Genomic DNA, 27,424 nt, shown 5'->3' on the forward strand with positions numbered 1-27,424 from the left:
GGACATCCCAATTAGCTGTCTGCCTCTGCAAAGTCGCAAGCCACGTGACCCCACACCTGGCTGACATCCATAAGTCTTGCTACATTCAGAACTCAGTAGCATGAAAGGGAAATACAGCTGACAGTTTAGCTGGCTGTTGTCCAAGAAACCTGGAACAGTCTTCGAGTGTTCAGTTTTTCACTTGAGGATCATCTGATCTTCATTTTTCATTAAATAGCAAATAAACAGAAGCTGTTTTGCTGTAGTGCAAACCCAAAGCAGTTACTAAAGTTCAAGTGGCCACATGCAGTTAGGAGGAGTGGAGGCCCTGCAGACTTCACTTTAAAATATGGAATTGTCCCCCTGAGGCAAATAAAAGGATATTTTATAAATATGTAAGAAACATATCAAAGAGGGGAATTTTAGATGGCATTTAGGAGCCTGAGATTGAAATAGGGATATAAATAGCTTCTGAAAATCTGTTTTCTACGCCTTAACAACAGCAGACACAGCTGCCCCAGACCAGCATACCACCAGTCCCACCCCCACTCCCACCCCCATAACTGTCTGCACCTCAGAAGCCATAGGATGTGCTTGGGTAACATGCCTCCACTGGGGATTGCCAGGATGTGTAAAGTCATGCTCAGCTCTACTCTAAGGAGCTTGCAAGACAAATACAAGATAGGGACAAAGACACAGCAGCAGGATGGGTGTGCAAAGTGACAGTACAACAGACAAACAATGTTCTCCAGCCTTGGGGTGGGGAACAAAAAGCCAGTTCTAGACAGATTTTTGTAGTAAACCTGTGCCAATATTACTTTTTTTAAACAGAGCTAAAGCAAATATAAACCTCTGGCACCTGCCATCATCCCAACATGTTTTATGAAGAGAAGTAAAAAAATATGGTTGCAGCCTTCACAGAGCTAACACAGAGCCAGTAAAATTATTGAGTGTTCCTCATCTGTGGGAAACACACCCTACTGGTATGTCTTGTGTACCTCATCCATTAGCTGTGTGTCCTGTTCCCATTTAAACCTCCAGTGTGTGGCAGGTCTGATCAGCAGCAGATCTGGCCAGCAGCAGCCTGGCAGCTTCAGTACAGGACATGGGAACAGGGTGTTGTAGATTTAAAACTCACTTTCACATGTACTACTGCACAAGTAAATTTGAGAGAGATGATGAATAAGGCTGTGGGTTTGCCTGCTAGAGAGAGCAGGCTGGTGGGGGGTAGGCTGGCTCTAAATGATCTCAGATATATAGTCAAGGTTGGGGATGATGAAGAAGATACCAGAGCTGAGATGCCTGGGACTAGTCAGATCTAAAATCTGTGATGGCAGAGAGGGCAGTCAGATATACTTCATTTTTTCTGTCAAAGATATAACAACTCCAAGACACAACAACTCCAAGACACAACAACTCCAAGACACAACAAAGACACAGCAATTCCAATATAACAATTGTCAACAGAGGTGGTCCAATCTGCCCATTACAGCAAACTATTTATACCATAATGGTTCTTCCTTTAAGATCGCAACACTCACACAATCTATTCAGGCTTCATTCCCTCACAAAGCAAAAAACCACAATATATATCTTACCAATAAACAACGCACCTATCACTACAGCTGCAGTATAGGACCAAAGAACAGGGCTGTAATAGGCTTTACATTGAAACCACAGTGGTTTTGTTCAGTCTTGAGACAAGACTGAAAGGGCCATCATATTGGGGCCTTCAGCTGTCCAGTAGAGGGTACAGAGAAGACGGGGTCAGACTCTTCTCAGAGAAGAACAACAAAAGGAAACCAGACAACAGACACCAGGTGAAACATTAGGAATTCCAGTTAGATACAAGGGAAAACACTTTACACCATGAGGATGGTCAGACCTGGAAGAGGCTGCCTAGAGAGACTCTCTATCCATAGCTGTTGTAGTTTGGGATTATTATGTAAATTCTCTCCCCTGCAACTTAGCTGCCCAGGCCAGCAGTTAACAAAAGAAGTGGTTAACTGTTGATCACTTGGGTGGGGGCAGGTTTGTCTCTTTTGGGGTTTTTTTGGATATTCTTTCCAGTCTTGGCTCGTCGGAATGCGGGAGTGGGGGCTCCGAGGAGGCAGGCTGCCCTGCTGGTTACTGCTGGGGCTTTCCTGGCTGTCTTGCTGCCGCTGTGCCCGGACTGCTTTCTGGCCACATGGCTGCTGCTGCCTGCCCCTGACTGCTTCTGGCTGTGCTGCTGCTGCTGCCTGCCCCTGACTGGTTCTGGCCGCGTTGCTGCTGCTGCCTGCCCTGGAATTGCTTCTGGCTGCTCGTGCTTTTCTGCTTCTTGGACGGGGAACACAGGGGGGAAGAGACTGAGTCCATCTGAAAGCTCACTGCTCATCTGTCTCGCTGGAAAGGGACTGAAACTCACTCTGCAGCCAGCTGGGCTGTGACATTGACACTTAAGTATAACTTTTCCTCCTGGAGGAAAACCTACTGGGTTTTTTGTTGTTGTTTGTTTTTTTGTCTTTCTCTTCTGGTGTTGGGGAAGTGGGTTTCACTAGTCTGTTTACATATATATATATATATATATATCAGTTATCCTTCTTGTATTAAAATTCCTTTTCTTAAATTTGATAAAGAGTGGTGTGATTATCGTGGAGGAGGCCCCTCCCCTGCTTATGGGTAAACATTTTGGTTTTTTCCCCTCAAACCAAGACAATAGCTCAATGGGACACAGTCCTCTGCAACCTGGTCTAGCAGGACTGTCTCTGAGCAGGAACTGGCCCAGATGACCTCCAGAGGTCCCTTCCAACCTGAATTACTCTGTGTTTCTTTGAATACTACCTGCCACTCACTACAGCAACCATCCTGAGAAATTTCATTACAGTGTACATTTTATTTTTTTTTAAAAAAAAGGAAATATAAATCTCAATGCAGGAAACACAAGCTTATGCTACAGCAGCAATGTTATTACACATCAGCTGCAACCACATTGTATATGACCATATAGGGTAAGGCTGTTTCTGCTGACAGGAAATAGGAGCAAGAATCTGCAAAGGTGTTTTCCAGAGAAGTGCTTGTCACTGCACAGTGACCATGCCAGACCAAACAGGTATGGTGGGGGTACACAGGATGTAGCAGTAGCACAGATGCATCAGATTGTGAGCAGAAGAGTTTTCTCCTTCATATTTGATGAGGAGTCCTTCATCTTTGTAGGGCAGACTGCCCTTTGGGAAACTGGCTTGCCTGAGACTGCTCCCAGCACCCCAGGTGGGATACATTTCAGTGAAGCTGTGTTAGGTCAAGAACTTAAGTGAAGTCTCTAGAGTCCCTCTGAGGACTAAGGCAGGAGAGGCAGGGCCAGAAGAAAATCCAATTAACCTTAGGTGACTCTTACAACAACATTCATTTGACTGACTAAATTATGAGACTATGGAATCATGACCTAGAGGCACCTGCTCCTTCCCCTTGGCCAGGATGAGATATAAAACACAAGCTAAAAGGTGAGTGTTGCTGTTACAGATCTTTAAGGTGACAGGGATAAGCCTCAACCCAAGGGATGCCTGAGAGTGTTACAGGGCCCACATCAGAGATGCCTTCTCCACTGGCTCCTGGAGCTGCCAGATCGGGGACAGGAAGCCTCTGCTTCAGCTGAACATCTGTTTCTTGGGGTGCCCAAGGTTCAGTGAAAGGAAGGAAACAGAACATCTTTCCCAGGCATTTCTTGGGCTTTGGTGTTCCCCAAAGAGGAATTAGGCTCTTCCTAAAGGTGGGCAGGCAGGAGGAGAGAGAAGAATGACTCCTCCAAGGTCACAAGTAGTGCAGGCAGCAGATCTGGGAAGAGGAAGACATTATTTTGCTGTTCCACCCTCTAACAGTTGCCAGCTCATGCTCAAAGGATGGAGGCTGCAGACACACTTTCAGACCTTTGCTTCTGAGATGAGTGTACTTGTGCTGAGGCCAGGTCCTTATATTCTTGTATCAGCACCAATCTCAGAGTCTCTTTCTGAACTTGCTTTAACAGTGCTTTTTTGTCCAGTGGCCTTCAGTTCATCCATTTTTTTGTCACCAGAAAGTCTTTTGGGGCAAGCAGGGAGATACTGAAACCAGGAGAGAGCACAGTATTTGGTACCTATGCCAAATGGAAGATCATAGACCTTGGAAATGAACTGAGAGCTCTCCATCCCTTCCTTGTGGCTATGCTTCCATGCCAGGAGCCCTCGCTCCTCCTGTGTTCCTGCAACAGCAAAAATGAGACTGTTGTGTTTAAAAAAGCAGGTGTTCAAGCATAGGACTAAGTTGTGTGCCTCACACACACTTCTCAAATCCCAGCAGATCCAGCACAACATATAGATCACTTGTATTCGTGCCCTTCTAGCTCCAAAGCTCTTTACAAATATTCACTAATGAGCTTCCAGACAATACCTGTTTTCCTGCACTGGCTTCCAGATAAGCAGCCTTCTCCACTGCTTTCTGTGGGAATCAAGTATACCAAGACAAGTTTTTCACCTGCCATCAGGGATCCAAGAACTGTTCAAAGGGGAGGTACATACAGTGCTAGGAAAGCAAGGCTGGATGTTAACTGCCCAGATAATTCAGAGTGGATGTAGCTAGCAATTACTAGTCAGTCACCAGTGTTCACCCTAGCTGAGGAATTGCTAAGTGCCCATAACTGTTGCAGCAGCTGAGTCCCTCTAGGGAAAGGGAGTGAGCACACCTGTAAATTCTGCCTGGAGGAGCTGAAGGTTGAGGGCTACAGGAAAATTAATGACTCAAAGGGAGACTGGCTTTCCAAGAAGTCTGAAACAGTAAAAGAATCTAACAGAGTGTCCTTCTCACTCTTTTCTTGTAGCAGGAAAGATGGTTTCTTCCTCTATTCTTATATCATCCTTCCCCAGGCTTGATGGAGATTTGAGGTTCTTTGCTGCCTGTGTGGGCCAACTGTGGATACTATATCCTGTCTTCAGTTGCCAGCCTTTCCTACTGCCTTCACTGCTTTTCACTGTTGTGGCTTCAGTTCAGCCTCTGTTTTAGCAGCTCCTATAAGCAGGCACACACTGGTTCCTTCCACTTCTTGTAGTGTGTCTTTCTCCTTTTAACCAGCAACATGCCAGGAGGCTAGGCTGGCATTTTCCCTTAGAGATGTATTTTCCTCTGCCTGGGTTGTTCCTGACAAATCAGTTAATTTTTATTAAGCTGCTGCTTTCCAGCCAGAGACCCTTTAAGTGATGTCTCCTGTTCCTCACCCCTTTCTGGGAGGAGAGGACTACAGTCACCTGGTGTTTCATGGTTGCTAGCACAACTCCTACCCATAGAACAGTAGTCAGGAAGACAAAAAATACCAGGAAACAAACTCTAGGACAGGCACAAACTAGTAGCTTATTTCAGAAAATCCTACCTGGAATGGTGTTATCAAGGATAAATCCCAGGAACCCACCCACAAACATGCCAGTGGTGAGAAGCACCTGGATCACTTGGTCAAGCTGGATGATTCCTAGCAGAAAAACAAAGTTCTGAGTAGTAGTATGGGGAGATGAATGTTTTACCATCAGCATACCTGGTGCCAAGATGCTGCCAGCTGCATGCTTGCTTGGACTAGACTTGCAAATCCCAAAGCAGAGCATAAGATTTGGCAACGGAAGGGAGATTGATCTCACTGCCAGTTTCAGACCTGCAGTTTTATTCTGCATGATTATTGCAGTGGGCAGGAGATGACTCATAAATACATTAAATACATTAAGTGCAGACCACAGCCCTGTCCCAGAAAAAGCCACCTTCTGAAAACCAAACACATTCTGAACCTCCACAATGTAACTCATAGCAGTTCCTCACAGGAGCACAAGCTACAGTCCCCCAAGAAAACTAAGTATATCTAGCATGGGATTTCACCACAAGCTAGTCAGGTGTGGTGTTTCCCCTAGCGGGCTAATAGACATGAGCAAAGGCCAGTGGCACTGAGCATCTGATAGACCATCTACAGAGCGTGTGTTTTGTGGGCTGAGCTCTTTAAACAGCCCACCCAGCATGCCATGTACACATTAAGAAAAGACACTATGGCCTTTGTGATGAACACATTAGTCACATGAGACACAGTGAAGGGGTAACTGTTGGAGAACTGGAAATTTCAATAAAGTGAACTTGATGGAATTTAGTAGAGAAGTCTGATCTTGTATTCTGAAAGCACAAAGTTTTATTGTATATGAGCATGTAAAAAAGCCTCATGCATCAAGATCTGATCAAGATTCAGCCATGGAGAATTCCCTTGCTGCACCCCAAGAATATGTCCCAGGGAAGTGCTCTGCAATCCTTAGCTCAAGAGAAATATGATGAGGTGCAGTCGCTAATCAACAGGAGAGATTTCCACACCAGAGCTGTGCATCAGAGCACAAGGCAAGAATAGCCCTCACTGAAAGAAGCAGGATACAGTCAAAGCATAAGTTTCATGATTTGATCAGGAAAAACTGCATTTTAAAAGGTTTCTCTGGATCAGCCTTTGTTTCCATTTTATGCTACAGAAAATGCTTCTGATATTACTTCTTACCTGTTTCCAGCAGTGTACTATTTTTGCTTGCCCAGTTGGGAATTGTGAGGCCAGCAAATACAGAAAATCCAAAGATAAAGATGTTTCTTGAGGAGTTCATATCTGTGTACTGCACAGAGAAATTGTACACATTACATTTGCAATTATCCAAAACTGTGGATTATTGTGTTCATGACATATGGTGGGATGCAAACACTGCAATCAGAAGTGGAGGCAGCCCTGGTGCTGCTGGGGTGCTTGTGATCCTGTGATCATCAGTCCACCACCCCTGCTTCGACCAGGGAGCCCTCTGAGATTTAGCCGCTCTGGTTACATCCTCTTATCTTTACCCAAGGAGTTGTCAACACAAAAGTTTGCTCTTGCTGCAGCATGATTATATCTGACACAGATATAATCTGGTAAGAATCTGCCTTGAAACTGAAGTCCCTTTCCCTAGGGATGAAACAGTGCTCACACAGCTGTTACCTGCAAGTTGGAAATCCCCACTGCTGTGATAACTCCGAACATCACGAGGAACATGCCTCCGATCACAGGGCTGGGTATGCTGGCAAGCATCGCACCAACTTTCCCGAAGATGCCGCTCAGGAGCATGGCACAGGCACCAGCAATGATCACCATTCGACTCCCCACCTGGGGCAAGAGAAGGAGGAGGGAATCATGCACCAATCAGCAGAGAGACGCAAGGGATGGCAGGCTCCAGTGTCAGCCTCTTGGGCAGGGCACTCAATGGCACATTCAGTTGAAGGTTTGGATACTGCCGCTGGTGAGCTGGGATACTGACACTGAATGTGAAGCATCAGTATTTGTGCACCAGTAAATATTTATAATGAAAGGCACTCTGAGAACATCAAACATATTTACCCAGTGCTATCCTTTTTCCTACTGCTGCCAGGACTTAAACAGTTTGCTATTACACAGCCATTAAAAAGCTTAATTAAGAGCACAATAATCCACACACACAGCCTTGCTCTTGCTCCAGCCTAGAAATATCTTGGCATATGTACAGCCTAGCACTGCAACCAGCCAGTCAGTTCACTGGAAAATCACTGGACAAGACATCTCCCACCAGGGTTTCATTTGTCATCTAAAAATGGCTTTCAATGAGGTGTCCCACAAGGATCCCTCCAGTTTCTGGAGATCAAGATTTGGGAGACTAGAGCTGGCTAGCTGCTCCAGTCCTGAGCTCTGGGATCAGATATATCCTTTCTATGGACAAGAAATAAGAAGTGAGAAAGTTTCTTGGTCTGTCCCTATCTCTCATCACCCATGCAGCTTCAGTAAAACCAATTTTTCTCTCTCTCTCTTTTTTTTTTTTTTCCCCCTAGGAAGAGCCAGGGTGGCCTTTTCTTGGTTGGGCACTACAGCTAAAATGGGATGAAAGCACCAAGCTATGCCCTTCATTCAGATCTGTTAGAGCATCCAAATAGGAAAGAAAAAGAGCATCTGCCAAACAAAGTGTTGAAAGAGACATTTAAGTCTATGGAAATTAAAAGAAAATCAGCAATATTTGTTAGACTTTCAATTCAAGATATGCCTTGTCACATCAAAGGATGCCACACCATCTTAAAGAATCATGCTACAATTTACAACATTCATGTCTTAGGCAGGGAAACTGTAATCCTCTGCAAACATTTTATTATTCAATTAAATATTTTAATCCCTCCCTTTAAATATCTGAAGAATGTCATATTTACAAGAAGGGATTTTTGTGAATGCTTTCAACAAAAACATTCCCAGTAACTAATGGTGTTTCTTTAAAATATTTTATGTCTTACTTGATTGTGAAAGATGAATTGGAAAGATTTGTTGTACAGTTTCAAAATAAAATAAAGCATTGCCTTCAGATGGGCTTTTTATAGTCTTTGGCTTAAAACCTTGGGACACTATTACCATCAAAATATTGATTTAATAAAAGTCAGCAGATCCATTTATTCCAAGATTAGAAGAAAAACTCAGATTCTCAATTTGCTAAAATGTTGAATTACCAAGTATATGGATTTGGCCTTAAAGGCAAATTACTTAATCCAGTGATTCCACAATTGCGAGCACATTCTGCTAAAGCCTCTAGTTTAGAGTTTCTTTTAATTATGTCAGGAAAACAAGAAAATTGGTTCTCTTTCTTAAGGTTGAAGAAACTGCAGAGTTCCCTGCAATATACGGTGACTCTGAGGCCTTTACCTCTCTTCACTGGGCTTGATCAAGCAGTTTAAATATTGGTGTCTGGTGCCATGTAAGATGTTCCATCTTAGCAGCCTCCAGCAGCTTCTCCTTGCCTCTTGCCTTATCTGACAGCTCCTGTGGGTATCTGAGATCTCCAAATACTTCTCAAGTGATGCTGGACATCTCTGTTTTAGCAGAGGAAACAAGTCCCTTGTGTTTCCATTTGTTATGGAAAAATGTGTTTCCCACATAAAAAAAAAGGAAAATAAATGTGCCTTGTGCTCTCAGCATCCCACTCTGTCCCAGCCAGAGTATTTACACTGATTTAAAGTTGACTGAGATGCCACTGTATTTTCAGCTCTCTTAAGAGTGGACAGAGTAAGCAGAGGTGGGATCTACAGGAAGCATCTGTCCTGAATCAGCAAGGATGACGTGTCCATTTGAAGGACTTAGCATACATGGTGAGAGCATGTCCTATGATCTGGTAATTATGAGTCTGGGCAGCATCCCATACATACAATATATGCAGCAAACTACATGTCAGGAAAGAATTGGCTCAGGTATATAGTCAGTATGTACAGTGACAAGGTACATATGTTGACAGGCTAAACTGTAATCCAAGCAGACATCCAGACTGTCCTTGGTGCTGGAGGCAGCCACCTCAGCCAAACACTAACACTTCAGTCTGTGAGAAATGCTTATTGTGCATGAGGTTTATAAAATCCAGTGAAATAAACAATATTGTAGAGTGGGAGCTGCATTTATTTACTGAGTCACAGCTCTTCTGACATGACATTGCTTATTTGACAAAGGTTTGAAAATATTTTCCAGTTGGCTGCTGGATGTACCTATCCTCTTGCTGCAAAGCTTGGTGAAAATCTATGATCTGATTGTCAGGCTTATCTCTGGAAATTTATTTCCCTTATGAGAACAATTAATGTACTCAAGGTATTCACAAAACTTTGTAGAGAGGTAAAAACACAAACCTTAACCATCATATTTTATAATCCCAAAGAAATAGTCTACCTTTCACATGATTACAATCCTTGAGTTATAAAAATTCTGAAATTTGAAGCCCTATAAAATTTTCATTCTTCTTTTCTTTCCCTTTCCCTTCTCCTTCCACCTCTCCTACCCTCCTTTCCTTTCCCTTTCCCTTTACTCTTTATAAATAGATTTAGAAAGTCAGAGAGAGACAGACAAGACAGATAGTATTTAAGTCAGTCCTCAAGACAGGATGTAACATGCACTCTTGAGCCTTACCTAAGCCAGGTGCCATGAGTGAGTGCACTAATCCCCTATGCAGACCACAAGCAGAGAAAGAGACTGGCCACCTCTGTTAAGTCACTTGTAGTGCTGCTGAGTAGGTCACCAGTGGACCAGTGCAAAACTTTCCAGTGTGCTTTTCAGGAGGTGGGCTAAGATCACATCCCAGGTCCAGCACATACCCTTGTGCACCAATCTTTTGTACATGCACCAGCGGGGGAACCCTCCCGGAGTTAGCACAGCCACCTGCTGCAGCGAGGCTCACCTTGGTGATGCCCAGGGCCCCCACATTCTCGCTGTATGATGTGGTGCCGTTCCCCGTCCCCCAGGCCCCAGCCAGAAGGCAGCCGATGCCTTCCACCCCGATCCCGCGGCTGATGGCGTGCTTTGGCGGCGGCGGGGCCCTGGACAGGCGTGCACAGGCGTAATAATCTCCCACAGATTCCAGCATGGAGGAAATCACCCCAGCCAAGATGCCAAATATCCCAGCGAGGCTGACTGTCGGCGTTCCCCACTGACCTGCAAGTAAAGTGCTTGGTTCAGATGCATGGGGCACATTTGCCCTGAAATCTGTTGCGGGGGAAGAGGAACAGCAGGGATGCTTGTGGGTGTTTGCCTGGTTTTTGGCATGTCATCTCCCCCTGCTAGTCATAAGCAAGAGCAGGCAGAATGGGGAAGCAGGGGCAGTGGTACCTGGGTAAGGCAGCCGAAACCAGGGAGCCTGTGACAAAACATCCCCACGGGTGTCCGTGCGAGCCAGGTGGCCGTAGGCAGTGGGGTCCACAGGGAGGACGTTGGTCACTGTCAGCACGTAGCAGAGCAGCCAGCTCAGGGAGAGCCCCAGCAGCACCTGCCCATCACATGCAGCAGTGGGCTCTGATTAGGGTATGGCTGTGTCTCCAGCATGGTTGTGGGGAACAAGGGGGCTCCTGGTGGCCCTTTCTCCTTCTTTCTCTCCCTTCCAATGGTCAGGGACATGGGGACCTTTTCCCTCTCTGCCCCTTAGCACGCAGACTTGGCTGGGAAGCAGTAACTCATCTAGACACTTGTGGATAGAGCCCAGGCAGCCCAGGTCAGGTGAGGTGAGTCACTCTGTCATAATCCCTCAGTGTCTCCAGGTACCCCAACATACCGGGAAGATCTGGAAGAGGTAGACTGGAGAGAAGTGGCACTTCTTGCCTTTCTGGTAAGACGGCAGTGGCACAGGGACATCTTTCAGGTACTGAGAGAACAAAACTATGAAAAAAATAGTCCTAGGAGGAGGGAAAATGAGACCATGAACAAAGTGAATACCCAGCTGCCCATTTGTTCCCACATTAAGTGAAGACCTGCAACCCAATGACCCAGGACTCCAGAGGACCCCCAAAAAACAGGCTCTCAGCACCAGAGGGTAGCTCCCCACTCCAGCAAGCCAAAGGTGGAACAAGCTTTCCATCATACTCTGCTGATAGCTCCTGCACATTTGCAAATATCTTTTTTTCCCCTATTGTTTCAAGACTGACACCCCAGTTAGTGCATCTGTGACTATAACACAGTTGCAGAAAACTTAAAAATGATACCTAAGTAAAAGAAAGACCCAAGAGACATCCAAGGTCCAGGCAGAGCCTGAACCTCTATGTGTTTCAGATATACTAGAAATACAGGATTTATTGGTTTCCTGATTTCAGGTTTAGCTATGCTGCTCTGCAAGTGGCAAGAAGCTCCTAAGTGGCACAGAGTAAAAGAGGATGATTTGATTTGACTATGCAAGTCCCTGTTTTGAAAAAAAAAGAAAATATGATTGGACTGTGGGGTTGCACATAGTGCCCACAGACCCCCCCCAGGCAGCAGAGAAGGGGAGAACACAGCCCTCCATCTATGGGGGCTGCACACCAGAGGGGTCCTCCAAGGCAGGGGTGCTCCCGTGTACCTGGCAGCACCTGGAGCTTGTTCTGGTGGAAGTGCCCTGAGGTGCAGCTACTCTCCCATTCTTTGTGCAGGACACATCTGTGAACAGCAGCACAGCTGCGTGTGCTTTCAACCTGCCTCCCATGTGTCTTTCCCCCAGAAAAGCCAACCAAATGAAGCTGGAGACTGCCAAAGGTGGCAAGAGGGCAGGGACTGGCATCCCCCCTTCCTATGTTAATCCGGCTTCTGAAGGGCTCTGCTTTTTTTTAATAAGTCTAAATTAAATACATTGAGTGCATTAATCTGAATAGAATTTGAGAAATCAATTGCAGTAGATGAAGTGCACTGATAGTGCACAGAAAACTCGTAGGTTTCCGTGTAAGAAAAGGTGATGAACTATAGGTGCATATTCAGGTACAGGCAGAATATCAGCAGTGCAAAGAAAATGCTGTCCATCACAATTCAAAGCACTGGATAACTGGAGGCAGAAAGTCTGAGGAAAAAATGGTTTCCATTTGTGATTTCTAGTGCTACAGAGCCCAGACATATTGTATGAGTGCACATTTTGTGCATTTGCATGAACAAAGGTGCTCAGCAGCCTTATGAATCACCACAGAACCCTCATCTGTCACAGGGAAGTGTCATTGCTTATTATTCAGGTTGCCTGACTCATTCCATTAACAAATGGTATTTTCAGCTGCTTATAATTCTACCTAACTTGACTTATTTGGGATGAAAATTTCCATGTAAAATGTCTGCCTCAGGATAAATATTTTTTGAAAAATATATACCAGACCTATTTCTAACAGTGATGTTCAGTAAATAGACATAGTACATAGCCTGCATTGAAAAGGTCATTTTGCCTTGAGCAGCAGCAGGATTTGCTTGGCCTGGAGCAGAAATTTGAGATTTAGTAGAACTTGTTCTTTGGGGCAAAGGATATTGCTGTTTCTCACAAAAATCTGCTCAGTTATGTTTAGTCTGCAACAACGATCATTCACTCCAAGTTCCAAGAGGTCAGCAGAAACATCTCAACTTTAGCATTTGCAGACTAGAAAGATTCTGAGCCTTCTGAGTATGTCCAGGCCTTGCCCGCCGATGAACTGTGTGAGCATCATTATCAGGGAGTAACACACGAGAGGTGTTTCTTGAGGCAACAGTGGAGATCTTTCATCATGGAAGCTGTGGGATGTGGTGGGGCTAAACAGCAGGGCTGAGACCACATGGCTCATGTCTTCCACCTTCTCCATTGCCATTTTCCTTCATGACATCCATGGATCATGGAGAAGGGAGCAAAAGAAGACAAAACTGGGACAGCTCAGAGCACAATGATCAAGTATTTGAGTCAGGAAAGAAAGGACTGGGATTGTCATGGATAGAAGATCAGACGGAAATTAACCAGTTAGAAAGGGTGCCTTGTGTTTAGAGCAGGGACACAGGCTGGAGGACTGGGACCCCATTAATAGAGTGGCACGGTTGGGCAAAGAAGTCAAGCACGCGTCTGAGGCTAGGAGCTAGTGGCTGGAGAAGAGAGGCAGAGAAAGGAGGTAGTTCAGACAAAGATACACAGTTTGAAGAGGAAAAATCAAACTGGCTAAGCAACAGGGTTAGGACAAATCACCAGAGCTGGAGAATAGGACAACAAGCCAGAGATGTGATGGGAAAAACAATGGTTTTCTCAAAAGAGAGCTGAATTTCAAGCAGGGTTTGGAGTCTGATGGGGTGTTGGTGGAAGAGGCCAGCTTGGTGAGGAAATGGAGATGGAGAAAAGTGGTGGCTTTTGCAGACTGGGAGGGCAGGTGCAGGGCAGGGAGGAGAAGAGATCAAGAGAGAATGGACTGCAGCACATCCCACAACAACATGCTGCCTTCCCAGGGCTACAGTCAAGCCTGGCTCCTGAGTCTACAAAGTCAGCTCTGAAAGTACCAGCAAATGATGGAGCCCATAGAGAGGTTAGCAACCTACTCCTGTTTTATGCTATCCCAAGCTGAAGTCTACATTAGGGATCTGAAGGTGCCAAGTCTGCAGGGCAACCATGCAGTGGCATTTCTACTTTTTTAATTTGTTTATGAAATACCATGGAAATTCTGCCACTAGTACACTCTGTACCCTCATGCAGAAGGACATGCACACAGATGTTCCTGAAAGAGCACGCCCTGCTGCAAAGCTACAGGTGCAGACACACGTTTCCAGAGCGCTTCAGGCCCTTTGTAGAGAGAACAACTCCTTCTCCTCATGTGAAAACAATACATAAAGCACCAGCTATTTCAACTTATAATATCTGACTCTGAGTGCTCAACTTTGGCATTTTAGGAGTGTCTTTTTAACTTAAATGAGGGGTGTGCACAAACAGTGACAGATACTGCCCACAAACAGGAAAGACTTGTTTCTCTACTGACCTACGAACTTTGGATTTTCACAAAATTCAGGGGGTTTTAACTCATTTTTTGTTTTTGCTCTGTTGTTGAGGGCTTTAACCTACTGAGGGGCAGAGGGAAAACTACTATATTATGCAGCTGCCTTGCACAAACATGTCACATGTCAGTGCTCAACAAATAAACCTCGTACCCAGGGAAACCCTGCTACAGAATGTAACACTTGGTTTCGTATTAGAGGCAGGTGATTTGTGTATGCCCAGCTTTCCCAGAAAAGAGAGACTTACATGAATGCTATGCCCCAGTGCTGCCCAGCCTCATTCCCAGCAGACTCAAAGAGAGGTAGTGCAACCAAGGTGATGGTGGGGGCAATGGTCAGGGGGCCGATGAACCTCATCAGAAATCCAATCAGGCCAGAAAATCCAACAAAAATTTGAAAGCAGGAAGCTACAATGATAGCTCCTTGCACCTGGAAAAATGGAGAAAGAAAAGAGAGGTTGGAAGGGGCTCCAGCTGTTGATCCTTTCCTTCATAAATCTGTGCAAATCCACCATGAAAACCAAGGTCAATTTCCAGTGAGAGACCAGCATGGAGGCCTCCCACCAACAACAGTAAAACCTGGCTGAACACTACATGTGGGGAAGGACCACCAAAGCAGCAGCACAGCATCTCCCTCTTTGGCTGGCGGCTGTAGTCCTCCCCAGGGCTAATATTGTTCCAAAGGTCACCTCCTCTCTGTCCTTTTGGTCCATCCAAGCACCAGCTACCGGCACGCTCCTTCCTGTTCCCCCAAAGCAGGGGAAAAGCTCTTGCCCTAAAAACATAAGCAGGGCTATGATCTCTATTCGTCTCCCTTCTGGGAAGGACTTGGGTCACTTCAGCACACTGGTGGGGCAGTTGAGTCATTACAACCTCTATTTATTCTGAGTATCAGTTTCACTATGGGAACACATTTATCACCCTGAACTTCTCTGTGTTTGACAATCACTGCTAAGGAGCCAGCAATTACATTCTGAAATGCCGCTCACTTCAGCTTCAGCTTCAGGCAGGTGACTCAGAGGTGAGACGGCTCTCCGCCTTCTCAGGTTTGGTGATAAGCCCAGGCTGGGTCCTCTGTGGTACTGAGCACTTTCCTTCTTCCAGGTCCAAAGGGAAGAGAAACACAGGGGCTGGGTGAACTATCCAGCCTGAAAGGAAAAGTTAGCAGTGCCCTTGTGATAGACTTATGTGCTTCAGCAGAGATCAGCTGTGCTGCACAGCAAATCGTTTGTGAGCTTTTAACACTTTCCAAGTGGTCTGCGAAGGTCACCAACAAATGGATCAACAGAGGCAAATTTAGCCACTAGAAGGATCCAGTGAGACCCCTGACCTTTCCTCCTCCCTTTTGACTACCTAAGAATGCCCCTTTGCTTAATATTTGCAGTACCATTTGCCTTGCATTTCTTTTTACTAGGTTTTCTGTGCTTACACAGGGTCCTTTCCTTGAAAACATTTTCCCTCCCTTGCTTCCTCAAAGCTAACCATGCTTCATGAAGAAGAGGTCAGGCTGGACCAGTGGAGACCTTGCAGAAACCATAAATGACATGAGGAGGTCTCCATGTCTTCTGTTCAGCAGCAGTGAAGCACTTGCTTTTTTGAAAGAGAATAAATGCTTAGGAACCTGCAACAGGGTGAGGGCCAAGGTTTATTGGGAATGGAAGTTGCTCCAGAAGTTGCTCCAGTAGTGATGGCCAGTCAGGCACTTTTCTGAAAGGAACAAGCCCTGATATAGAGCAGGTGCCAATGAAAATGTAATCTACCTCTCGCATCCGTGTCTGCCAGACTTCAATGAATTCTGGTGAAGAGGCATTCACCAAGGTGGCGTTCTGTGTCCAGGCAGGGCACTTCCAACTGGGGAGAGACAGCATTGCCAAGGTGGGGGTCAGGAATGCAAAAGTCCCTCCTTGAATAATAGGCAACCTTGAAGGGGAGCAAAGGGAAAAGATAACAAATGAGAATGCTAAAATCTCAGTTCCATAAGGGGGAGAGAAAGAAAAGTTAAATAAGTTTAAAAATCAGTTTGCCCATGGCCTCTGACAGTATCTTTTGAAATGTTCTAGCATGTCTCCATCACTGACCATGGGTGGGAACTGCCACCCATTCCACACAAGAGCAATGACATGGAGGAAGAGCTGAGGTTCAAACACCAGCAGTGAAGGGGCACACTGGTGCTACAGTCAAATGGTATTCTGCGTTAAGGAAAAATTAGTCCTCCTAAGGGCTGATGAGATCACAGACCTGCACAGAGTAGAACAACAACCAAAGGAAAAATCTGGAAGAGGGGAATAAAACAAGGAAGAAAGATAGTGAGAGTCTGAAGAAAAGCTCAGCATTAGCCTAGGTCCAAATCTTGCCAATGTCTAGTTGCTTCCTCCATCCCCTTCCCCTGCTTCAGTTTTCTTCACAACCTGTTCATGAACACAAGGATATGCACTGGCTACTCCTCATGCCACAACGATCCTCAGTCTGAGGGTGGTAGAAAATGTGACTTGACTTTTAGTACACCAGGTTTTAAAGCCAATTCCTCTGCCATGTTTCCACTGACACTAGAAGGGAAACCTGCATGGAGGGGTCTAGAGGCACTGACTGGTTGAGGCCTTGGCTCTTCCCCCATGCCATGTGCCTCCTGGCTCACAGTAACCCTTCCTCTGGGCAGCCCTCAGGTTAGCAAGAAGCTTGCACCTCCACAGGAGCTCAGCACTGGATTTGTGCAGAGCTTTATAAAGCAGAGCCATGATCCTATGAGCTACACCAGCCTCTTCTCTTTCCACACATGAAGAAATGGAGACATAGACCTAAAAGGGCTGACTGGCTCCTCTAAGCCCCACATGTATTAAGCCCCCACTGCAGTACACGTTGTCTTAGCCATTCCTCTACTATGCTTGAAAAACCCAAAGCTGCCTGAGGACTGATACAGCAGCCCTGAAATAACAAGGGAAACTTCAAAGGTGCCTCTGCTTCCTCCCTTTAGGAAACACCTCTGGGAGGAACCCCCACAGCAACCTCTCTTTGCACCAGGGTCTCTCGTGGCCACTGCTCAGAAAAGCAGTGGGGCAGCAAGCTGGGTGAATGCTTTTATAGGGCACAGATTTCCCTGAAACAGAGGCATTCCCTGGAAAAAACTTGAAAACAAGAGATGGTATAGCTGTAACAGCATCATGTCCCTGTCACCTAAAACAAGTATTTATACCACTGCAATTAGTCATGCCATGAACAACTGAAGCACTGTCAAAGCTTGGATGGTGAGTAATATTTGATCAAATATGTTACAGTTTTCAAATTATATTGCTGAGCAAGGCAAAAATAAAATCTAACCAAACAAAAGGAAAGAGAGAAGCCCCAGTGCTATGACTTAAATTAACAATAGATTTATAGCTCCTGCTGTGTTAGTCCTCAAGCTATTTCACAGCCAGTGCTGACATGAGTGGGCTCAGAGCAAAATGGGGTGCTGAGGCAATGCTTATGGGGCACATGGAACTCTTTCCAGTGGGATTTGCAAGAGGAAATCTGTAGGCTTAGGGAAGGAAATATTTTGCTTTGATAATTACTACGTGATGTCTGAGCATTTACAAAGCAGGTCTTACCATAATGGCAAGTGACTTGTGTCTCCTCTCAAGAGCCTCTTGGATAGTGTCTCCAGTGACTGTTTGGGATCTATCACTGCTTTTTCATGCTGTGTAACATGACTGAGCTGCAGGTTGCAGTGGGTTGGCTTTTTCCTTGGCTATTGCTTCTGGAGGGCTGCTTCTGAACTGCACTCACTCTTGATGGGAAACTCCCCAACTTCATGGCCAGTTCCCATCTGTTTGTTTATGTGCCAACATTGTCTTTCAGCCAAGGTGGTTTCTACCCCCCAACTTCTCTCTGCAGCTGTACCCCCGAGCTGCCACTTTGCCACATTAACCAGGCCAGTTTCTGCAAGACCAATGGTCCAGCCCCCCTTCTCCATCCCACATTAATAGATCATCTCCATGCATCTTCTCCTCTGAATTAGTCTTAAATACAGGCATTAGAAACTGTGCAAAGCACTTAGCTGAGGGTTTCCCAGTGTCTTGGAGAGTGGCACAGAACTTTTCCAAGGAAAAGCATCCCTTGAAACTCATTATTCTCACTTCTCTGGCTGTCTTGTCAGTGAATTATGGTCATCAACTACTACAGGGTTTCAGAAAACAGTAAAAGAAGAAAAACGATCTGCTTCCAACTGTCCTCTCAGGCTTTGTTTGCCTCTGGCCACACCAGAGGCTGTCCCACCTTTCTGGTAGGAAACAAAGCAACTACACCCTCAGCACAGCAAAAGCCATTCAAGCTTATCCTACAGGAACAACTCGTTACCACTTTATTTGATGTGCTGTTCCTCATTTAGCTATTCAGCCATGCGAGAGGCTCCCTGATACTCTTTCATCCTCTGCTAACAGCGAGCAGGGGACATCAGAGCTCTCAGGTATTCACTGAGGCATTTGGAGGGTGCCTGTGAGAACTCCAGCCTGAATCACACCATCAACCACGGCCATGGTCACGCACCCCAGCCTCAATTAAATTGAAGAACCAGATTCTCTCTGTTTTGTGGTCAGAGTCCCCTCTTCCTCCACTAATCCTGTAGCAATGTAGGAGAAGGGGAGCACCCTCCAGAAAGAATTTGTCTACAGATGGAAAAGTTTCAGTGGTGAAAGAAACAGGAAGAGTAAAAACATTTTGCAGAGCTGGCAATTGACAAGTGATTTGAAGGCAGAAGTTTTAACCCGGTCCCTTAGAGAAGCCAAAGAATGTGTAATTTTTGTATTTGAAGTGGGAAACACAAGTTTCCGTCATACTGCAGGAAAAAACAACCTATGGAAAGAGAAGCAGCCCAGAGTTATGACAAGGGGAACAGAAGAAATTTTGCAAGGTCAGCAAAGATACAGGGTCTTTCTGCAAAGGTGGGAGTCATGCCTCTCATTAAGTGCTTCATTTTCTGGGTACTGAATGGCAACTCCATGCTCATCTCACTGCTATCTCTTAAACAGCTCATCAGCAAAGAGGATTTCCCTTGCTTATATTCAGATTGTGCCACGAATCCTTGAGCATGGGAAGTGACACTGCATAACAGGACATGCTGCAGAGCCCCTCCTTGAGTCCTCAGGTTGAGGCAAATGGACCTCAATTTCTCCTAAATATCCCCTCCCCTTGATTTTTCTATGGAATCTGTGCTCCCTTGATCCTGGGCCCAGATCAGAAGGTTCCTGCCTCAGCTGAAGGATCCTCAGGGTAAGGAGCAAACAGATACTTTTTACTGCATGTTGCAATGCTTTATTATTTTGAGGACAGATACCTTATAAGCCCAGAAAAAGGTGTATGAAGCATCAGGAGATGCAAAAGTCAGAACAGCAAGGTAGCCCCGCAAAGCTCCCACATACTGTGATTTCTGGGTGCTTTGCCATGTTCTCTAACTACCCAAGGGTAGCAAATGTTTCTCACTGATAGATAAACTCTGTCAGGTGTGGTGGCCAAGTACACGGTAATTGCTCAGCACACAGTAATTGCTCACGTGTCACAGTTCTTGCATTTGGCCTACCTGACTCCAAAGAGGACTTGCAGAAGCGTGCAGATTCCTGAGACAAAGAAGATGGTGCTGATCAGGTGGCTCTGGGTAAGTAGGTCATGCTGGAGGCAAAGCTCTTTGGAGAGGATCAGCGGGATAGCTACAAGACCTCCCATGGCTGTCAGGAAGTGCTAGGAGCCACAGAGAAAGACTGGGTGAAGAAGGACACATAACTGGCTCTATATTATTACCATGTTGTTGAGGGAAATCTGAAAGTAACTCAGAGATTTGGTTTTGAGCAGTACTAGTATTACCCATTCTCTCTTTTTTTAGCAACCTTAATTGTCTGTTAGGGGCTGCTACTAAGCACCTGGAATTGCAATTGCAAATTTCTCCTACTTTTCATGCCCAAAGATCTTTTATAGTGCTCTGGACTCCCCAGACCACAGTCAGACACAACCAGGTTATCACCAGCCCCTGCAGACAAAGTCGTCAGGATTCCTCTCCCAGAAAGATGGGAACATCCCAGGGTAGAGGGAGAGAGCAATCAAGCAAAGTAAATACAAATATTTCAGTCCGTCTGATTTATACCACAGAGGATAATGTAAAAAGTTGGCAAATTGGATCTACAAATTCTTTACCATCTGTAGCTTTCCTCACAAAGTGCATTTCCTCATAAAAACTGGATGCCAAAGAATGGAAGAATTGGGCATTGTATTTGTCAAAGGAGTCACAGACATATTTTTACAATGACCTTTATTTAATGCCTAAATACAAAAATAATTTCTCAAACTTATTTTTGCTTTATTTATTAACTCTGGTTGTTAGCTCTTGCCCTGGAGCACAGGAGTGCAGTGGTGGAACTGGTGGCACTCAGAAACTCACTGTGTTCATTAAAGGCATATTTTATTAAAATTATTATCCAGATATGTTCAGAAAATCTTGGGTTGATAACACTAAATTTAAGACAACTGTTTCAGGAAACAAAGTACAAAATTTCCATCAAGCTCCAAGCACAGTCCATCATTACCTTAATCATTCTGAGACCTCTCTTCCCCAAGGTTCCATATCCAGAATGGCATTGGTGGCACTGGGTGGTTTAACACACCTGGGCATGGACACCAGCCAGAGCAATGTGAGCCCTTCTTCTTAGATTTTATTGCCATGGGAAGGCAACAAAAGAAGTTCAGAAGCCTTTACTCAGTTGGCTACATTCAGCCCAGGTACACAACCTGTTCTTATTAACTATTTGGCCCCAGCCTCGGGACTCTGCCTTACCATTTGCAGTTCAAAAGGTGCAATGTAGCTGTGGGCACAGGTCAGTGCTCAGGAAATGTGGTGGGCAGGACTTGTGTTCACCAAGATCCAGCCCCACAACTTCCCATAGTCATGCCCAGTGAAGGTAAAGCACTCCTAAATTGAGGTTTTACCCCCATTAACTGGCTGAACAGCTATGAAGCTTTCACCCACCCTTAGACTCCACCTGCTCCCTCATCGCACCTGAATGCCCAGCAGGATGCACAGATACCAGGGAGGCACATCTGTGACAGTGTAGGCAAGTTTGGTCCCTCTATGACCAGTGACCCCACCTTCCTCTGGGCCCTGGGCAGTGTTATCTGGTGAGGAGCAGAAGTGGCTCCCATCTTCACCCTGGACAACAGGAGAGATCCTTTGTTAGTCACAGCCCAGCCCTGCAGGCACTCAACAGCTGCCTCTTTTGAGGCCACACTCCGTGTCTGTCAGAACAACTCCTATGTAACTTTCAGCGATGCTAGGGCATATTAAAAGAAGAAAAAGGAAAAAAGAGAAAAGAGCAAGGAAAGGAAATTAAAACAGAGGTACAAAACATTTATGGATCATTTTTATATGCACATGTGTGTCTAGGCCTGAAGAAACTAGAAGGTGTCTCAACCTCCAAGGAACACCTGGGCAAAGTGTGTTGGTATTATTAAAGTCTAGCTAAGGAAGAAGAAACAGCAACCAGAAGCAAGGAAAAGCGTGCATGGAGTTCATCAGTAAAAGCTGCACTGTCTGCTGGTCTCTGTCTCTCCTGGCAATTCCACACTAACAGCATTTTTAATAAAATACGCTAAAACACCTGGTTGTCAGTAATTACTGAGTAAAAACATGGTTTATATTTCATTTTCTTAGTCTTCTCTTTCCAATTTCCTTATGCTTATCCTCACCAATGTTCTGCCTCAGTAAACACACCTGCATTTTGTCTTATAGAAAACCTCACTCCTGCAGAAGAACTGAGTGAAAGACAGGGACACCAGTGGATGGGGAATCCCTGTGCCCATTCCAAAGAAGCTGACTGAAATTGCTCCCCAGGAAGACTCAGATCCCCTCCCACCCTGCCAGAGCGCCAAGGCTCCGCAAGTAGCTCTATGCTTTGCAGAGTTTACTTATTTAAGATGCATTTTGCCAAGGAATTTCTTTGTTCGAGGTCCCTCTCCAGAGGCACTCAGCTTGAGCTGTTTCTACCAAAGTATCACTCAAATAAAGTCCCTTAAAGCCTGAGACTCTGCTGTGGGATACTTAGAGCAGAGAAGCTTCTTTAATAAACCTGGTGTATTTATCCAGCTTAGGCAAACTAGGAGCATTACAGATACTTTAGATAGGTGAAGGCAGAGTTAATTCTGACTGAGTTCAGGCATGAACTTCAAGAGCAAAAGGTATTCCTTAATAACTCCCTGTGGAGACATTTCATTTTAGAACAAGAGAACCTGAGCCATGGATTAACAAACATACAGCAAGGTACTTAAGACTGCGCACGCATGGAGTTATCTGGGGACAACTACTCCTGAATAACACCATGGGTAGACAAAAGCTAAGCTAGGCAGACAGCAGTAAGCTCCTTTCTTTCATTCTAATTTCCCCTGTGTTAACCAGGAGGCATATTCCTGCCAGGCAGAGCCTGTGCCAGCAACAGTCCTGCATGATCATCACATGATGCCTACCCTCCCCAGGAGCTGGAGGGGAGTGAGCTAGCAGGGCTCAACAGTGGGGATAACAGGATGAGACAGGACCAGAGGAAATGGAGTCAAACTGAGATGCAGGAGGTCCCATCTTAACATCAGAAAACACTTTTTCACTGTAAGGGTGACCAAGCACTTCACAGGTTGCCTAGAGAGGTTGTGGATTCTCTAACCTTAGAGATATTAAAAAACTGATTGAACACAGTCCTGGGCAGCTGATTCTGGGTAACTGCTTGAGCAGGGGATTTGGAGAACGTGACCTCCAGAGGTCCTTTCCAACTTCAGCCAGCCTGTGATGCTGAGATGCTGGCAAGAGGACAAGGCAGGAGCAGTCTGGAGCAGGGAAAGAAACCACTGTTGAGGGTTCTCAGCCCAGCTGCTCCCATGAATCCAGGGGACCAGGACACCTTCCATATGCCTCAGGCTCCAGGCACAGCATCAGGACCCTCAACCATATCTTTAAAAAGCGCATTAGGAAGGCAGTCAGAAACTGAACTTCTTGAACTACAGGTAAAAGACCTTTGTTTTCTACCTTATTTGGGGTAATTCAAACTAGAAGTCACAAGCCTGTTATGCATTATGACAGAGCAAATAGAAACAGAGACCCTGTTAAAAATAATGAAAGAAGACCCCTGACTAGCTCTGAGCCCTTCCCTGAGCCTCTGCCCACAACTGGCACAACACCCACACCTCCACTGCTCACTCAAGCTCATCCAGAGCTATCCAAGAAATGTGGGACTTGTACAGTGGAAGGTTAAATGCCTCCTCCAAGGTCCCCCAGACAGGTGGTCTGTACCAAGGCAGCGAGATGGTTGCATGACCCCACTCCTTCACACCTGCTGACAGAAAAACAAGCAGCTTTTTTAGTTTCTAATGGAGGTGACCCCTGCTGTGAGATAGGAAGGGGACTGCTGTGCCCAGGCTCTTGCCCTGTGGCTGTTAGAGCTGGCAGCATTCCCAGTGCACCAAACACCCCCAGACTGGCACATCATTTACAGATTTTATTACCTTGCTACAACTCTAGAGGATGCCCTCCCTCACTGACTCCCTTTTTTCAGCCACCTTTCTCAAAATTAACTGCACTGGAGATAGGTTCAGAAGACAAAGAAACATTCTTCACTAGGCTAAATTTCTATTGTAATTTTACTAATTATCACATAAAATGCTATACACAGGAACACAGTCACAAGCAGCCACGAGCTCACTTGCTTTTTAGTACATTCACGCTGCCATTCATCTATGTTAAGGTTTTAGAAATAACACAGAGAAAAGAAGTTAAAAGGGTGCCAGAGAGCAGAGAGTAAACTGAGGCTGCAGCAGCAGTGGGCAGCTTTAGTGTGCAAATCATTCCTCAGATTCTTGTCAATAAGAGCCAAGACAGAAGTTACCACACATCAGAATTCTTACAGCCAGACCAAGCCCCCAGCTTTCCCTTTCTCCTCCTTTCACAGGTCTCAAACTTGTTTATGCAAGAATTACCCCTCAGAGAGCAGACTCACCACAAAGCTGGGGTTATCTAGCCCGTTGAGGTCTTTGTCTGAGGAGGGTGTCATGCCTTCCACTTGCCTTCACCAACTGCCTTGAAAAAGAAAGACCAGTAAGAAGAGGAAAGCCTCCCAGATTCCCACTCCTGCCAGTCAAAACAGCTCTAAAGAAACAGGGTGAGAACCTGCAGAAGCTGGACTTCGGGATCCAAGCAGTGCTCAGTCCTAGCTATTCATGTGAGCTGTAGTGCAGAAGCATTTCCTTTCCTTTGGCTTATATAAGTGACTCCTTTCCTCCAGCTGATTAGAGGACTGGCATTCAAACCAAACTGGAGAGCAGCCCTTCCCTGGAATGAGTGAATCAGTAAATGATGGCAGAAAAAACTTGATCCATAGATAAGGATGGTAGAGGGTATCAGAGAGGCATCCTGGCACAGTCTTGAAAATTGTTACTTCATTACTGTTTCAATAGCAATTTTCATTTTCTGTATGTGTTGTCCCACTTTGAAGATTTTTGTCCTCATCTTTAGGAAATTCAATTTCTAGATAGTTTCACTTATTTCTTATGTAAACTACTGTGTATTTTGGCTTAGGTACAAACATCTTGCATTATACTCCTGTTACAGCATGAAAAAAATGAGTCTTTTACTGTGAACTTATTTAAGGTAGCAACTAATGATCAAATGTTTAGATTTGTTGTTTAGCTTAAATAAGTTTCAAATAGAATGAGTCAGAGTTTTAGAATGCTGTTTGCTTAACTTTACTTGCTTAGCATGGGTAGCTAGAGTTACTGAAGCCTTGGGCCATAAGCTATGGCCTTTTACAAAGGTATGCATTCAGCTGAAATACAGTTAATTTCCCTAGTAATTGGTACAGTGCTTTGGTTTGTCTTTAGTATGAGAAGAGTAGTGATAATACACAGATACTTTAGTTGTAATATTTATCCTGAGTCTAAGACTTTTTTAGTTAACCATGTTCTGTCAGTGAACAGGTGCACAAGAAGTGCAAACCACAAGATAAGGAGGCTACAACCATCAGCAGAAGCTCATCACCACAAAATAAGGTAATGGCCTGCCTGCATGGAGACAGAGAAAGAATCCAGTAAGATATTAGAAGACTTCAGACCAAAAATCATAATTGGACTAAAAAAGTGCATTAAGAGCACATGAGGGGCAGGTGTGTAATTCATAAGCATATAATTGCCCAGGGATTTGTTTGTGGTCCTTTTCTGAAGACATTCAGCTCATATGAATGACATTCAGCTGCTGTACTGCTCTATTAAATCATATATTTTTATAAATTGTGATTCCTGAGACTCTGCTGTGCAAAACCTGTGGCTGAGACCAAAGAAGGAGGAAGTACACCTGAGAGCGGGGTGGGGGGGTGGGGTGAACAAGGAGTCAAAAGGGGCACTGGTCAGCTCACTGGAACTGCTCACTGCAAAGGTACTCTGATCTCAGCAGTTAGTCTTGGGTCGTGTGTGTGCACAACTTCTTGAGTGCCGTGAGAATGCTCAGGCAGTGGCTTAGAAAACGTAAGACTGAGAAAAGATGACTTCAGATCATCTGATTATCTCCATCCAGCTAAGGATCCCAGCCGGGGGCCATCAGATGGCCCAAAGCATAGTTACCCCTTTCTTAACAAGTAGCAAATGGTGCTAAAGTGCAAACAAGCCCTTCTAGCCACCCCAACCCAACCCTACTTAGATTACACATCTTTACTTTAATGGCTTCCTGAGGCAGTGTGCTTTCTAGGCCGGTTGCAGAGAAGTCCTGCAGAGGGGGACATGCACTCAGTGCCCATCCACTGAAAACATCTCCTGGTTTCCACTCAGGTCACAGTGGAACTGAAATAAACTCTGGTCTCTGTTCCTCCTGTAGAGCTTTGATATTCTCAGCCCTTCTCTTGAGACCAGGACTGCATTACAGCAGGGGAAAACCTCATCCTAAACACCGTGAAGTTACTACCTGCTGGACACATAAATTCTAAGGCATCAAAATCACTGAATCATAGAATGGTTTGAGTTGGAAGGGACCTTAAAGATCATCTCATTCCAATTTCTCTTCCGTGGGCAGGGATACCTTTCACTAGACCAGGTTGCTCAAAGCCCCATTCAGCCTGGCCTTGAACAGTATGATCAAATGTTCACAGCTTTGCCAGATTTCTTCTCTGAAGCCCTATTATAGGAATGTCCTCGTATCTTTAACATCAGGGGGTGCATTTTCAGCCTTCAACCTGTGTGAAAGTGATCCAGGCACAAGGCTACTTTTCTTCTGCAAGCTCTAAACGAGAATTTTTTTCCTGGTCAAACTACCCTGGACAGTTTCACCCTCAATTCTAGCAATTCTTAAGACAGAGAGAGCAGCACAAAACCCACTGGTTGAATAGACTTACTCATGTCTTATTATTCAGTGCGCTGTGCGGTTGCAGTTCATTGCATATTTACTATTGCATTGTATATAACGGTAGTGTCCATTAAGTAATACCAGTGAGAATGCACCATTGCAAACCTCCTAGAAAAGAAGCATCAGATTATCCTGCTTGCATTCCTAGATGGAAACACTGTAGTTCTCCCAGCAGTCATCTAAATCTGTCTGTACTGATATCCTTCATTTACCATTTCCTATTGCATGAATTAGTCACTCTTTGTGCCTCACAGTCTCTCTGTGAATTTTCCCAGTAGACTTTTATGAGTTCTTCCACTAAAAGAAGTCCTCCACCTCTTAATTTCAGCTCACCATCCATTCAATGACTCCTCAGTCCTGCCATAACCTTGTTTTCAAATGAGACCCAGGCATTCAGTAACCAGGGTTTCTTCTCTTTTGTTGTATAAACTTGTGTAACATCACAAAGGCATGGGTGTATAACAACACCTGTGTCATCTACACTAGCATGTGAAGCTGCCCTCACTAATAGTATTAAGTGAACAGGGTGAAAACAAACAGCAACAATAATAAATCAGTAACAAAACTAATCGTTTTTTTTTCTCAAAAAAGCTGGGCAGAAAACCAGTTTTGCTTTCTGGGAAATCCTGCAGTGCAAAAATTGCACTTTTTAGAGTACGAAAGATCACAGATTTCCATGAAAAACACAGGAAATTAGTCCTGCGTAGCCTAACCATTATACAAATGGTTTTTAAGTACAAATGAGCAGGTATCCACCAGCTCAAGTTATTTATAGTGGTTTAGGAAATAAAACAAAACAAAAAAAACCCCAAA

The 27,424-nt window shown here is 45.0% G+C and overlaps 1 protein-coding gene across 1 annotated transcript; it reads right to left on the reverse strand.

Annotated features, from left to right (window-relative positions):
* Positions 1 to 2,899: 2,899 nt before the first annotated feature.
* LOC139669434 (solute carrier family 23 member 1-like) lies at positions 2,900 to 24,435 on the reverse strand. The gene is made up of 13 exons (XM_071549923.1): positions 24,392 to 24,435; positions 24,222 to 24,301; positions 21,245 to 21,394; positions 19,778 to 19,935; positions 15,987 to 16,146; positions 14,475 to 14,656; positions 11,058 to 11,178; positions 10,619 to 10,775; positions 10,191 to 10,444; positions 6,965 to 7,129; positions 6,500 to 6,608; positions 5,357 to 5,452; positions 2,900 to 4,195 (listed from the first exon to the last, which is right to left on the reverse strand). Exons 2-13 carry the CDS (start codon positions 24,273 to 24,275, stop codon positions 3,927 to 3,929), a joined length of 1,875 nt encoding a protein of 624 aa, XP_071406024.1. The 5' UTR covers positions 24,276 to 24,301; positions 24,392 to 24,435; the 3' UTR covers positions 2,900 to 3,926.
* Positions 24,436 to 27,424: the final 2,989 nt, after the last annotated feature.

Source organism: Pithys albifrons, chromosome 3 (assembly GCF_047495875.1).
Source record: "Pithys albifrons albifrons isolate INPA30051 chromosome 3, PitAlb_v1, whole genome shotgun sequence".
In the NCBI taxonomy this organism is placed as follows: domain Eukaryota; kingdom Metazoa; phylum Chordata; class Aves; order Passeriformes; family Thamnophilidae; genus Pithys; species Pithys albifrons.

What these genes read in the sequence shown, in the direction of transcription:
- LOC139669434 (XM_071549923.1), bottom strand. Translation starts at nt 24,275, where the DNA reads ATGACACCCTCCTCAGACAAAGACCTCAACGGGCTAGATAACCCCAGC. An exon ending in TAGATAACCCCAGCTTTGTG is followed by an intron (nt 21,395 to 24,221) that starts GTGAGTCTGCTC and finishes CCTGTTGTCCAG; the next exon opens with GGTGAAGATGGGAGCCACTT. An exon ending in GGCAGACACGGATGCGAGAG is followed by an intron (nt 14,657 to 15,986) that starts GTAGATTACATT and finishes CCATTTTTCCAG; the next exon opens with GTGCAAGGAGCTATCATTGT.